The sequence below is a fragment of the Ascochyta rabiei genome, chromosome 9 (assembly GCF_004011695.2).
Source record: "Ascochyta rabiei chromosome 9, complete sequence".
Lineage (NCBI taxonomy): Eukaryota > Fungi > Ascomycota > Dothideomycetes > Pleosporales > Didymellaceae > Ascochyta > Ascochyta rabiei.
The window spans coordinates 788955-803079 of NC_082413.1; the positions used below are offsets into that span (position 1 = coordinate 788955).

Here is a 14125-nt window from a genome sequence, read left to right on the forward strand (position 1 = left end):
CAGATCCCAGGACAGCACACTGGGGTCCACGTTCTAATGCACTGATCCGCAGCTAGCACACCCGGCAGCCAGTGAGAGAAGCAGGCGGGATGCAAGCCGTTGAACCGGGGTGCGCCCTCGCCGTCTAGAGATGCATGGCCCCGCAAGAAAGGGACCGACATGTGCAGGCGCGCTCCACAAACAACATGCAGCTGCTGCCCGACGCACATTCTCCCCGTCTCTGTCCCTGTTCTTATTTCTGTACCCACCTCCTCTCGCGCTGCGCGTCCATATTTGGGACGTCTGCTTCCCCATACAGGAACGGCGCCAGTCGTTGTGACTCTGTCTGTGGTGGCCAGGTGCTGAGTCCAATTGCTCCTCCAGTGACGTGGATTTCACCGCCTGTTCGCGCTTCGCCCGCCCTCAGCGAACCATTTTCGCTCTCGGCGCACACTCGATACAGCGACAGAGAGACATGGCACCGAAGACTGACCCTCTCTCGAGCGACTTCCCCCCTGTGTCTACGCGCAACGACCTCTGATTCACCTTCACCGTCACCGTCGCCATCACCGAAACTTCTGCTGAAACCCCGCGACGGACCGTTCCGACCCACGTTACACAAGGCACCCACTGTTTGATAACATTGCGCTGGTCCTTCTGCGCTCCACAACGCTCTTCAGCAGTCGCGTGACGAGAGTGCCAACCGAAAGAGAGGGAACATTGCACTGTGGAGTGGAGGTTTGGGGCCCAGAGTCCTTTGTTCTCGGCTCGCGTACTGTGCGAAATCAAAAAGTGGCTCGCCTTCAGGCGCAAACCCCTCATATAGTCACTGCCTGTGCACGACCCACGCCAGCTCCACTACTATTGGTACCCATTAGAACGACCATCATACCACGACCATGGCAACCCCGCCTTCTTCGCGAGGTTCCTCTCTCGACTGCACCTTTCTACCAGCTACGCTCGATCCGAAGCCTATTTTCAACCGATCAACAACCTCCATGAGCGTACCGAGGTCAGAGTACCTGCGCCATGCGCTTCAGGCCCGGCGAGCTCAGAACACCCCGGTCCAGAGCACGCCCGCACCGATCGATACTCTTCCTCCGCGTCCTGCAGCATCAACACCCCTGGCCCTGCAAACCCCGGCTACATCGCCTGACGCGTTTGATGAGTATGACCTCCCCGAAGAGCTTATGACTCCAGAATCCCCCATTCACAGGCGGCGGCCAAATGAGAAAGACAATACACCTCCGCGCGGCAAGACAAACTTGGAGCTGAGCGCTGAGGTTGAAAAGCTGAAGGATGAGTTGATCAAGCAGAACATTCGGGTGGAATTGCTAAAGAAAAACAATCACGAGCTACAGAACAAGTGGGTGCAGGCTAAAGAAGAAACAGAGCTGCTTAGCGTCTTGCGAGAGGAGAATCGTGAGTTGGCAGAGGAAAACAAACTGCTGGCAGAGAAGCTGGAGGGTCTCAAAGAATATGAAGACCAACTCGACGATCTGAGTAGCGAAGTTGACACGCTGTGGTATGAAAGGAAAGAAGTGGAACAGGCAAACGCAACACTGAGGGAGGAAGTGTTGAATCTCGCCAGAGTCAACAACGAAGCTGTAGCGAATATGCAAGATCAACAGGGCGCTTTCGAAGAAGCTGTGGAGATGATTACCAACTTGGAAAGCGAAAAACTGCATCTTAAAGAGGAAGTTAGCAATCTGAAGAAGAGGGTTATTGCGATAGAGTCGAGGCAGCTCGACGGTAGCGCCAAGTACCCTCAGCGCGTTTGCAGCATCGATGAAGGCCGTCCCACGACCAGCTACGACGATTCGGATTATTACAGCCAGCCGGCCACACCGCGTGCCGATGTTGACAGAGACGCTCTGTCCGTCCGGTCAGGAACGTCAGTTCAGTCGAAGAGGTTCATTGAGATGAGCAAAGAACGCACACGATCAGCGCGCAATCTGTCGAAGAGAATGTCAGACGCTTCTCTGAGAGCCACCAGCGTGATGTCCACTGTGCAGCTCCCTGAAGTGCCGTACCTACCTCAAGAGTTTGCGCGAGTGACTCCCCAATTGGTCGATGAGCGTTTCAGGGAGCGGAGGTATCGTCAAGGGCCAGGCGTCGAGCAACATGTTGCTAGATCCGGTGCAGACCTCCGCCGGCCTGCTACCGTCGCTCCCGTACAGATACACCAGCCTTCTGGACTTCGGAGTTTATATCGCCCTGATCCGTTGCAACGCTCAAACACTTCACGACCCTCATCGAGCCACACTCCCACAGCAAGCAGCAGTCCGGAGCCTAGAAGCCGTACGCAGTCTCTTGTCGATCCTTTTCCAGCACCGCCTCCACGCATGAGCAGCCGTCACGCACACACTACCAGTGACGATTATCTGCGTCTCCAAGCATCCGGCAGCATGCTAGGAGCCGCCACCATGACCGGTATTGTCATGGAATCAGGAGCGCAAGATGAAGAACAAGAGCAAGTACTAACCACGTGGACTTCAATACACCCTCGTTCTTCGACGAAATCCTTACTAACAGCATCACCCTTACTAGATGGCCCAGACAGAGAACGATGGTGGAAAGACACAGAAAAGGTGAGGCCGCTGAGGACAAGGGCGACGACGAGGACGCTCAAAGGGGATTTCTCCTTGGACGAAGGAGGTTCGGCATCAAGAACCTTCGCCGCTAGAGCAGAGGGAATCAGGACGAATCCTGCGACGCCCGCTGGCGAGAAGCCAGGGATGGACTTCCTTTTCAATCCAAATGAGAACGAAGAGCAGTTCATGAAGAAGACCATGACAAAGGTCAAGGGGAGTATACGGAGACGGAACGGAAACGAGTGAAGAGAGTTGATGACTGGACGTTTTATGATTCCCTTTGTCTGATGATTGGATTTGGCACGGCGTTACTTTGGGGCGGTTGCGCAAGGACTGGTGATGACACGGTGCGTCAGTTGGAGTGGGTGGTCTTTTGGCTTTCATGCGTCGGCGCTGCGCTCTTGCAATCTGCTGGCGTGCAGTTGTATCACTATGTCACTAGGAGCATGTTGTATCGAAAGGGACTGGCGAACAGCTGGCACGTGATTGCGGAGGTGCCACGTTGACTCCGCGATTCCGCTGCGCCCCGGTTCCGTCATGGCCCTTGCTGCACCTTCTTGCCCGCTCCTGGCTCCTTCTTCCTTTCTGCGCAGCCATCAGACTATGCACGAGCAGCCATAACCCGCGCTGGTCTCTCCACAGCTGCACGCAACCACGCAACCACGCAACCGCGCAACCACACCACTGCGCGATGATTTCCTCGGGCTTCACCAACGCGCCCGTGTCGCAGCTCATCGTCTTCTCCACCGTCATCGGCGCCCTCGTCGCAACCACCACCGACACCCGCCACTACCTGCCGATTGCGGTCGTGCCGCACATCTGGGGCTACGGCCAGCTTTGGCGGTTGCTGACGTGGGCCTCGTTCTTCACCAACAGCACCGAGGTCTTGTTTGGCGTGCTGGCCTTTTACCAATTGAGGGTCTTGGAGCGACTGTGGGGGAGTCGAAAGTTTCTTGTACGCCTGCCCCCCCCCCCCCCAGCCTACAAAGCTGCCGAGTCAGAAGACTGAGATGCTAACACTGTCTGTCTGCAGAGCTTCCTCATCGCAACACTTCCATACACAACCCTGATGCCCCCGCTCATCCTCACCTTCGTCCTCCGCCCGCTTACGTTTGGATACGTCAACTACCTCCCTTCGGGCCCGACGTCTATCCTCTTCGCCCTCCTCGCGAACTACTACGCCGCCATCCCGTACACGTACCGGTACCGCATCTCGCCCTCGTCGCCCTCGTCGCCCTCGTCCCAGACAAACCCGACCGCCTCGACCGCGCAACAGGCAACGAGCATCTGGTCGCGCTCCCTGACCGTCACGAGCAAAGCCACGTCGTACCTCGCGCCCTGCCAGCTCGCGCTCTCGCAGCTCCCCGGCTCACTGCTCGCTGCAGCCGTCGGTTGGGCCGTGGGCACGGCGTACAGAAGGGATCTGCTGCCGGGGGCCTATAGCTGGAGGGTGCCCGGGTGGATGGTCGGGCAGGAAGAGGGCGACAAAGGCGGGTTCGAGGGGCTGAGACAGCGGCTGGAGAGCGAGCGGGGCGATGGGGCTAGTACGGGGATTCTGGCGGGCGAGACGGGCGCGACTGGCGCGGTCAGGCAGAGAAGGACGTTGGGCGATATGCTGGGGGAGCAGTTTCGTGGACGGGGATGAAGGGGAGTGAGAATGTCGTTGTTTCCGTGAGGACGTTGAAACAAACGCGCGAGCAGCAGCTAGCATGAAATGCACACAAGATTTCTCTTCCACGCTCACACCCTCGTGGTATTTCTGCCGTTCTGCACCACAAAAGCGAGTCCAGCTCTAGTCACTTGTTCCTACTCTCACGCGCCACGAACCCCTCCATCCATCCACTCTCCCTCTCCCTCTTGCTCCCTCACAAACAAACACACATCGACCCCTCCCCCGGCACCAGCACCAGCCAGCACGTCGGCGTGCGCAACGCGCATGCCCCACATCAGCAGCCTGACGCCGAGGTTCTCCGTCGGCCCATCGACGAACGCTGGTCCGGCGCGGTGCCGTACGAAGCGCAGACCCAGATCGTCGAGCACATCGCTCGGACCCAGCGGGTGAGCCTCGCGCTGGCTCTGGGCGTGGGAGCCGTCCAGGGCCAAGAAATCGCCCAGGTGCTCGTCGAGGAAGGCGTACGTTTGCGCGTCTTCGATGCCGTCTTCGAGGCGGGGCAAGGGGTGTGCGGCGGTGAGGCGGGTGAGCAGCGTTGCGTTGAGGCCGCTGGCGTTGTCGGCGTTTGTGAGGATCAAGGCGGCAAACGTGATGAGCAGGAGCGTCCATGTGAGCCGCGCGTCTTGCGGGTCGCGGAGGTTGTGCTTCTGCGTTCCTTGGGCGAAGCGGGATGCTGCGTCGGGGTATTCGGCGTGCAGAGCGGTGAGGCCGTTGCTAAGGGTTAGGAGGGAGGAGCGCTGTGGGAGGGTGGCGTGCGGGGCCACGCGCAGAGCGTCGATGGCGGATTGCAGTTCGAGGCGCACGGCGTGGATGATGCGTGCCTGGCCATCTCGGTAGGATTTTGCGAATCGCTGCTTCGTGTTGGCTGGCTCCGCGTTGAGGGTGAGTGGGAGGGTGGAGCTCCGCTGCGTAAGAGCCTGGTGTAGCAGCACCAGCACTCCTACGGTGATCCTCTCCTGTGGTCTTTCAACATTGACCTCATCCAGTGCGGTCTCCGTGCTGAGGAGGGTCTGAATGAAGAAAAAGTGTACAATGTATGGAGGGATGCCTTGAAAGAATGGCACGCGATTGTCGTAGCGTCCGAATGGGTGGCCTTTGGCGCGGAGGAAATGCTGCTCCTTGTTTGGGTCTGTAGAAAGAAATGTCTTGTCCATACCGAACGGTACGCTGGAAGGGTCCAAGAGACCCATATGTGTGGCGTATTGCTGAAGCTCCGGCTGGAAGGCAAGTTTTAGGGCGAACTGCTCGATGGGGTTATTCTCGAGGCAGAAGCCGTATCCGAGGAGCAGTTCGTCATTCTGCTTGGGAGCATAGTTGTTGAAGAGCTCTTCACCCTCTCTAAAGTGGCTGCTCTCCAGACATCGAAGAGTGAAAGACTGACGTGGTTTGAAGTCCCACTCTACTTTTGCAGTTACGGAGTGGTTGAGTATATCGACGACTGGGAAGAGGATAGGGACAGTATCAATCTCTGGCAGAATGTGTGTAGAGATGAACGCTCGGGATGTGAAAATAGTAGCAGCCCATAGGAGCGATTTGCTGATGATTGTCAGTACAATACTTACCCACCTTGTCTGTCGGTTTGCGAGAGGGATGGTCGAGAACCTGGCCTACCACCGAAATCTTTGTTACTGACTCGGATGGATAGTCGAGTGATCTATACGACAACAAGCTCTGTGAAGGCACGGCTGAGTGTTTTTGGCGTGGTAGTGCTAGGATTGCGGAATTCACTGCTGCGGCACACTTACAAGTCTACTTCATCAGCCCAAGCAACACCGACATCTTTCAATATGCTAAGAGCGTACTCCCACTGCTGATGCATGTCTGCCTTTCTCTCCTTAGCAGCAGGCGCTAGGCTGGTGCCAGCCAGGAAAACTACATCATCCTCATCGAACCAGAGAGGTGTTGACATACTCTCCGGCCCAGGCAGACATGCGATGTAATTCCACCATGGGGATTCTTTGCCCTTGCTGCGCTGCTCAATCAAAAGCAGGTACGCCAGTGTGTGGTCAGGTAACTTGCCACGGCACTGCTGAAGAGGGCTCGTAATCGGTAGCACCTCTCTTTGCTCAGGGTCTAGGTTGAGAACCGAGAGCGTCAGCTCCAGAGGGCAAGTCACCACCTCTGGTGTTGTCGGCCTCAACGCTCGCATGTGATGGCCCTGAGAGTCGTTGTACACAATCTGAACATCCGGGCTCAGCCAGCCTCGATTCTGAGTAAACCACGAAACGAGCTCTTCGGCCATCGGATGCGTGCTGAAACCGTGACTGGAGTTCGACGATGCCTCAAGGCCATGTTCGGATTGGCGCTGGTCTGATGACATGGTGGTTTGACTTGAGGCTCTGGGCTGCTGACGAGAGCCTCGATTGCAGCCAATTCGGCCGCAGTGGGATTCGAATCGAGCTGAGTTCCGTCACCCTCGTACTTGCGGCTGCTTGGGCGAGTTCGATTTGCTGGATCAGCTCACGCGTCCACGATCGAGTCAGCCTCGGCGCAAAATTTGACGCAGAGCACGGAAAGCGGATGACAGCGGATACCGGTCGGAGGAAGTGACAGGGCGAGAACAGGACCAGAAACGATTCTGCAGAGGGTGCAAGACGAGCGGGGATGCAGAAAAGATGCAGCAACTGGCTGATGCTTGTGTGGTGTGGGCGCATCGGCGAGCGGTGAGGGGTGTTGGTTGGACGTTGAAGTTTTCATGCGGCCCTCTTTGAGGGCGACCCATCTGGTTCATATCAACGCTACATGGCGTCTCGCTCAAGCTCTTCAAGCCTGCAAGCAGTCTCTCTTGGAGACAGTCCAATGCTTCATCAGAGCTGAGATGACATGTGATCAGGCTGTTCATCGATATCGCCCAAGGCTCGAGGTTACACAGCTCGCTTGAGCCTACCGTGGCCCGGCTGGCAGCCAATGAGGATTGAGCGGTTGCGTATACGATCAATACGGGCGGGCGTACTTGAGCTGCAGGTCTTGGGCGGTGTTGCACACATCAGATGTTGCAGGTCGACAGCGTCCGGACGAGAACGGGAATGACGGTTGTAGAAGCTGTCGCAGTCTCCACTTTCGGATTCATTCTAGGCACAGCTGTGTCCTGAGGGCTAGCAGGGCTGGCAGGGCTACCGAGGGCCACCGAAGGCCGGGCATGGCTGCAGTGACGGCGCATTTCGGGCCCGTGTTTCGTGTGCTGAGGTCTTGTTTGCCAAGCAGCTAGGAGACGGTGGAACAGGGCAAGTTTGCAACGGCCTGGCCACAGTCGCATGAAACAGAGGAGATGAACGAATGAGCGAGGCGTCTGTGCAGCGTGCTTGACCAGAAGCACAGCAGTGTTGTCTGGGACTCCCATGCACTAACGGTACCGGGACGACTGGCAGTGACGGCGTTGAAGGGTGCCTCGTGCGTGAAGCGACGGACAACAGATGGCTAGGCCGTTGACTGTGCGGCGGCAGAAAGAGTTTGAGCGTGTGATGAGGGGAATTGCAAGAGCCGACCATCCGCGTGCATTGTCCAGCGCCGAATGGCATGTCTTCTACTGAAGGCGCCGTCACGTCTGTCGTCCGTCGTCTGTCGTCTGTCCCTCTGCCACCACTGTTCTATCATCCTGAGACTGATGGTGCATCCCGCTCGCTTGCAGGGTGCCATTGGCTGTCGCTCCCCTGCATAAGATCAGCTTGTGCTAGCTGTGGCTTGTAAGTAGTCAGCCCTTGTTGCCGTGGACCATGGCCTGTGGACACAAAGCACATGCACAGAGATTGTGCATTTGGCGGAGAGGGCCTCCACGGTCCCCTCCAACCTCCAGGCGCACTGTTCTGCGGCACTCAAATAGAACCATGGCCGCCTGCTGCTTGCTCCCCCCTTTCCGGCGCGCGTCTCTGCACAAAGAAAAAGTACTGATTGCGCTCTCAGTATGCCATGCCCGTCACCGTCGCAGGTGCAATGCTGCTGGACATGTTGACCGCCGATGCTGCCGCCAAACACGGCCATGAATACTCTCCACCACGCCGCCTGCCCTCACCGGCCAACGTCAAGAACGGCGCCTTCTCACTGGTCCAGATGCCGCTTTCCGTTCTCGGCTCCGTCTTGAGATACCAAACACCGTCGCCGGCAACTGAACACTTCGACGACACGAGCACGAGCACGAGCACGAGCACGCCCACGCCCACGAAGCATGTGACCAACGCAGCCTCGCCTATGCTCCCTCCCTACAGCCCCACCACCACCACCGCCACCACCACCGCCACTGCCACCGCCACTGCCACCGCCACTGCCACCACCACCAAGGTCGACTTCCCCGCCCCCTCTCGGTCCGTCTCCTCCGGCAGCAGCGCAGTCGCCGACGAGAAGCCCAAGAAGCGCGCGCCTCGCCCCAAGACGTCGTACATCATCGCCCACCCACCCCCCACCGTCCACCCTCGCTCCAAGCTGCACCTACGCCCCAAGGTCCAACTGCAGCTCCACCAGGTCTTGGCCTCGCAGCGCCCAAAACCCGTATATGAAGTCATCCCCTTTGCCCTGCTCGCTCCCCGCTCCACGCGCCGTCTCGCCCGCACCTTCAACACTCGGGAGAGGCTTGGCCACAATGACCTCCTCATAGTGAAGGCCGCGGCGTACGGTCAGACAGATGAGAACCAACAGTCCGACGACGAAAGATGGGGGTCTAGAGAAGTCATCGGCGTCATCTGCCCTGGCAGGACGGAGAGAGGTCAGGTCGTCAGCCACACGGAGATATGCATGGACGATGGGACGAGTCGCTGGGAGGTGACGCCCATGCCCAACGGCGGCTATGAGTTCAACACGCTCGACGAACACGGTCTGGCCAAAAAGGCTCGCTGGGTCGTCAAGCCCCCCATCTCTCGGCGCATTTCTGGTCTTTCCGTCAACTCACAGCTCTCGCCTGGCCTCCCACCCGCCAAGGACGACGCCAAATGGAACTTCAGCACCATCAGCTCCCACTCAAGGCGCCACCCAGTCATTGCAAGCATGACTCGCACTCGCATCGACGTGAACGACACATATGTCATGCCAGCCGCCACGCAGCCATCGACACCTAATGCCCATATCCCTGCATCTCCTGCGCTCACCCCCGCAAACATCGACGCAAACTCCTTCCTCGATGCCCTCGATTGTTCTCCAATCAAGACCGAAGATGCACTGCGACGCTTCATCGTTGTGAGCGGCATCTGGGTCTCTGCCCTTCACGAAAGTCACGAGCATTCTGGCTCACCGCTATGTCCTTCCTTGAACATCTCTGGTAACATTCGTCCTGCAATGTGCCGTACGGTGTCCATGTCTTTCCTCGACTCGCCGCGCTCGGCATCTCCCGTCTCGATTGACGAACACGAGAAATCTATTCCTAAACTGCTTCGGAGTACACACCGACTAAGCCGCAACCCAAGTTTTACTGATCCTCCAGCATCTCCTATGTCAGTCAAGACGGCACCTTCCTCTCCCGCCATCAAGACTCGCTCGCGCCGCGCAAACTCTACTGGCACCCACAACCCCTACAGTTTGACTGGCAGTTTGAAGAGACGCTATGGTGTTCGTTCCCAAGTAGAAACACTCTCTGAAACTGAAGAAGACAAAGAGAACAAACGCAGCGAGGAGATCTTGCGCCTCAAGCAACTGGCCCTCCCAGTGCCAATTGAGCTATCGTCCGCCGAACAAATACCTGCCCCCACACCGGCGCTCGAGATACCTGCCAGGCCGACTGTTCTCTTCATACCAACACCCACCGTTATTCGACCCTCTACTGACGATCCAACCTCTCCTATGTTACTTCCCTCTCCACAGCTTCCCGAATCGGATCGCACACGCAAATCACAATCGGCATTCAACCCCATCACAACCGCTGGTATGTGGGACTCTGGCGTTGCCGAGGGTCCTGGTATCAAGCGAAGACCAACCAGCATGTTCATCATGAACGAGCGGAAGAAGAAGGAAGAGAAGAAGCGTGGAAGAAGTGAGGGGAGGACGAGAAAACAGGAAAGGGAGGTGGTCGATCGCAGCACAAGCAAAGAAGACTTGAAGAAGCGTGAAAGGGAGAACAACTGCACTGGAATAAGGAGGAAGCTCAAGAAAAGCCTCAAGGGCATGTTTGGGCAGAAGGAGAGAGTCTGAGAACGATGTTGGTGCACCCATTCTTTTGATGGTCGTCATTTCATTGCGTTTGATTATACTGCATGGCGGACTGGAAAGCGAGTCCTGTCTGGCGTTTTCTGGATACAATCTTTTTGGTTTCTACCCACCCTACTCAAGAAGATTCCCAAGTTCAATACCCACTTCATCTGATGGCGCTCAGTACATCACTATGCCCTCTTTCCATCCTCCCATTCTTGCAACTCCCGCCTCCTCCCACCGAGATGTCTGCATCTGCAGACCGACGATCGATCGATCACCCTGAAATAAAAATAACTTCTCACATGCCTCGATAGGACGATGACTTGACCTCCGCCCGGTTCGGTCCTCGGAGTCCCGCGGAGCTCCGTGGGTCACGACGTACGAGGACCGCGGGTTTCGTACAACGTCTTCTTGGGTTAGTATTACCGATGAGGGTGACTCGGACGCCATGTGGTCAGGTAAGGCGAGGTGAGGTGAGTCTGGCGAGATGTGCTGATAGTGGTTACAGTAGGGGATTTCTCGAGTCTAGGGCGAGGTTGACGGACAAGGATAAGGCAGATGTAGATATACCTACAACTCGTCTTATCTCGCGAATGAGCGTCGATCGGCATGTCAGTTGGGTTGGGTTGGGTGCTTGGATTGCAGTATTACTTGGACAGATTCATGTAGGAGTCCTATTCACATATCCCCCCCTTTTTTTCTTTTTTTTTCTTTTTTTTTTCTCCGCGCAACAGCAGGATGCGACGTCTCAGCTTAAATCTAGTATCTCTACCTCGCTTTCCCTCCACCTCCGCCTCTCCTTGCCTTTCAATACAGCACCGACGGCGACCTTGGGGTTGGCTTCTTTCGCCGGACTCTCGGCTTCGACATAGTCCCATGCCCCTGCCAGACTCTTTCGTAGGATGATCTGTCGCTTCTTAGTTGCTTTTGCTTTCCAGGCCGCGGGTGGTGAGGGCTGGAGTGGTGGTTCTGGAGAGTGCGAGGTGTTTCGGCGCGGTGAGCGGCGCGGTGAGGGCGCGGTTGCGAGAGTCGGTGACTGGTGCGGTGGTAGGGCGGGGGGTGAGAGATCTGTCAGGTCGATTGAATCTATTTCTGGTGATGTCGGCTTTGCCGAGTTGAGCTGGGGGGATGTCAGATCGAGACTGTCGATCTCGAGCGGTAGAGATTTGGTCCGGCTTGGCTGGGGTACCGAGTGGTTCGGCTTGGGCTTCGCAGCTCCTTGGACATCCTTGTGTAGAGCGATCGTGAGGTCGAGGGTGTCGATTTCTGGTGTGGGCGCTTTTGTTTTGTTGAGCCGCGACGAGGTGCTCCGTGTCCGTGTTGTCGCTGTTCTCGTCGTTTGCTTCTTGTTCGTGGTTGATGATCTCGATGAGGACGAGGATCGTGATGCGTTGGATGATATCGAGGTCAGTGGTGTCCGGGCTCGGGTTGTCGTCACAGGTTGTGGCGCTTTCGTTGGTGATGAGAGCGTCAAGTCAAGAGTATCAATGATATCAGATGGCCGCCTCAATTGGGCGGGTGTGGGAACAGGCGTGTCGTCGAAAATGCCTGTGGTGGCTCGTAGCCTAGTAGGTGTTTGGGAAGCTCGCCATGTATCAAGGGTGGTCTGCCGCCCCTTTTCTGGCGATGCAGTTACAGACGTCCCACGACAGACCTTTGTCCGCGTCCTCGCCTTCTTAGCAGGTAGTTGCGATGGAGAAGGTGGCGCTGGTGAGTCTACCAGATCTAGTGTTTCGACCGTGTCTAGCAGTGAGGGTGTATTTGGCCGTTCAAGCGTGGCGCTCAGATCGGCGGGCAGAGTCTTCGAACGTTGTATGGGCGCTCTTCTCCTTCGCTTCGTCACACTTGGTGGTAGATGTTCCAGTACCGGAGTGAGAGATTCTTCACAAATCGGAGCTACTATCGGCAAATTACTCTGCTGCCGCACAGGAGACGAGGACAACAGGTTGATCAGTGTAGCCTTCGGTTGGGTTAATGGAAGGCCAACATCACCCTCTTGCGGCTTCGACGATCCCCGGGACAGCTTCGATCCCGGCTTGGTCACCTTCGCGAAGCTCTGTATACGGGATTGTGGCGCTTCTGGGGCAGTCTTCGTTCGTCTTGTAGTGGCATTTACTCTTGGAACAGTCTTGCTCGGCTCCTGACTCGCTGCTCTTTTGGGCTTCACCTTAGCCTGTCGTTCGGCCTCCCAGTCCTCCACCTTCAGCGGGACGCCTACTTTGACAAAGGTTTCCATGACCCAGATTCGTGCTGGCTTGAAGGGATCGAATTTGGTAGGACCACGCTTCTTGGGGCCCTCTTCTGCATCATCATCTAGGTCCACAGGAGGATCGTCGTCATTGCCTGCGCTCTGCTGCGTGGATGGTGGAAGTTCGAAGTCGTCATCAGGGTCTTCGTCGTCCAGATTGATTTTGACGAGCTCAATAGGCGTGAAGCTTATACGAAGCTCTGTGCTACTGTCCGTAACGGCGTGTTGACGTTTCCCGTGTATTCCTTTCACAAGGAGAGCCTCGTCCTCTTGTATAGCTTGTATGTTATTCGTAGGGAGACGCTCGATCTGTGCAGCTCGCATGCGTAATGCACGGACGAGAAGGGATGGTGCAAGACTGCGTATGAAATGTTTTGCGCCTTCCAGCTTCACCCAGTCGAATGCGTCGCCAGTAAATTCACGCAGACCCGGAAAGTCGAGTTCCTGATCCCAGTTTATCGATCTCCGTAATTTGTCCAGGCCAGTCTGCGTCGAGATAGCAGGGTGTGTGTAATATCCAAGAATATCGAGTCGAGGGAAGTCATTTGGTATCTTGAGAGTGCCATGCTTCCGTTTAAAAAGCTTACTTTCATTCGTCTTCAGCTCGTGTTGTAGCCGCTCCCTCCACCGTGACAGTGCAGCTGCGTCGTTGCGTGGTATGCTGCAGAGATCGCGCCCAAACCCAGCCTTTGCAGCCTCACAGGCTGTTTTTGGTCCACACCCAGGTATCCCCTCAGGAACATAGTCTCCGCCGCTCATCAGCGCGACCAAAATCATACCCTCGCGATCCAGCGCTGAAGGCCCATTCTTTGTTTCCACAGCGTCGTAGACATTGACGTGTGTTGGCGTCTTGCCTGACTTCTCTGGTGACCAGTTACGGATCGTGATGCCACTCCCAAACATGAGCGTATCGACATCCTCACTCAGCACTGCGTCAACAATACCCTCTCGCTGCAACAGGGCGCATTCTGCCTCGGCCTCGCCTGGCGCAAGGTGGATGGGGTATCCAAACTGCTTCAGCAGCTGCTTGGCGAGAAACTCGGGGATCGAGGCGACATTGGGACCAGTACGCTTGTTGCGCTTGAAGGGTGGCTTGTTTGGTCCATCGAAGACGAAGACGGGGTGTATCGAGAGGGCAATGAGGCGTAGCAGGCGGTAGTAGAATGTTCGCAGTGCAGGATTTGTGCCACCTGCAGCGGTCAGTACCCCACTGTAACATGCGCAAACCTGTCGCAAACCTACCTTTGCTAGCTTGTATCTGGAAAAGCCAGATCGATGTGTCTATAGCGATGCGCAACGGTCTGCCAGTCTCCTCGAACTTCTCAACAGCGAGCTTCGACAGTGCTACACGCCGCCCAGGGCCGATTTCCTTGTAAATGCTGCGCGCGTTAGCACCACCACTTTCGGCGTATAATGCGACAACTACCCATGAATACCCATCACGTCTCCATCACTCTACCGTTGGAGAGCTGCGATGCGACTGCTGGTGTGCTGCCTGGCATCGACGATGATGGGCGGGCC

At 56.7% G+C, this 14125-nt stretch overlaps 5 protein-coding genes across 5 annotated transcripts, besides 6 other annotated features; 3 read left to right on the plus strand and 2 right to left on the minus strand.

The window, feature by feature from the left end:
• Positions 1-878: 878 nt before the first annotated feature.
• EKO05_0005818 (uncharacterized protein) lies at positions 879-2819 on the plus strand (the record flags this gene model as incomplete). The annotated part of the gene is made up of 1 exon (XM_038945840.1): positions 879-2819. One exon carries the CDS (start codon positions 879-881, stop codon positions 2817-2819), a length of 1941 nt encoding a protein of 646 aa, XP_038798832.1.
• A 399-nt stretch (positions 2820-3218) lies between these two features.
• Positions 3219-3253: a tandem repeat.
• Positions 3254-3264: 11 nt separating this feature from the next.
• On the plus strand, positions 3265-4218 carry EKO05_0005819 (uncharacterized protein; the record flags this gene model as incomplete). The annotated part of the gene is made up of 2 exons (XM_038939961.1): positions 3265-3528; positions 3607-4218. 2 exons carry the CDS (start codon positions 3265-3267, stop codon positions 4216-4218), a joined length of 876 nt encoding a protein of 291 aa, XP_038798833.1.
• Positions 3904-3956: a tandem repeat.
• Positions 4219-4385: 167 nt separating the features above from the next.
• On the minus strand, positions 4386-6565 carry EKO05_0005820 (uncharacterized protein; the record flags this gene model as incomplete). Its single annotated transcript, XM_038939674.1, has 2 exons — positions 4386-5781; positions 5991-6565. 2 exons carry the CDS (start codon positions 6563-6565, stop codon positions 4386-4388), a joined length of 1971 nt encoding a protein of 656 aa, XP_038798834.1.
• Positions 6566-7780: 1215 nt separating this feature from the next.
• Positions 7781-7819: a tandem repeat.
• Positions 7820-8151: 332 nt separating this feature from the next.
• On the plus strand, positions 8152-10356 carry EKO05_0005821 (uncharacterized protein; the record flags this gene model as incomplete). The annotated part of the gene is made up of 1 exon (XM_038945841.1): positions 8152-10356. One exon carries the CDS (start codon positions 8152-8154, stop codon positions 10354-10356), a length of 2205 nt encoding a protein of 734 aa, XP_038798835.1.
• Positions 8360-8391: a tandem repeat.
• Positions 8444-8517: a tandem repeat.
• Positions 10357-11049: 693 nt separating the features above from the next.
• Positions 11050-11077: a tandem repeat.
• Positions 11078-11104: 27 nt separating this feature from the next.
• On the minus strand, positions 11105-14044 carry EKO05_0005822 (uncharacterized protein; the record flags this gene model as incomplete). The annotated part of the gene is made up of 3 exons (XM_059636678.1): positions 11105-13794; positions 13847-13983; positions 14031-14044. 3 exons carry the CDS (start codon positions 14042-14044, stop codon positions 11105-11107), a joined length of 2841 nt encoding a protein of 946 aa, XP_059492661.1.
• Between the last annotated feature and the right edge of the window lie 81 nt (positions 14045-14125).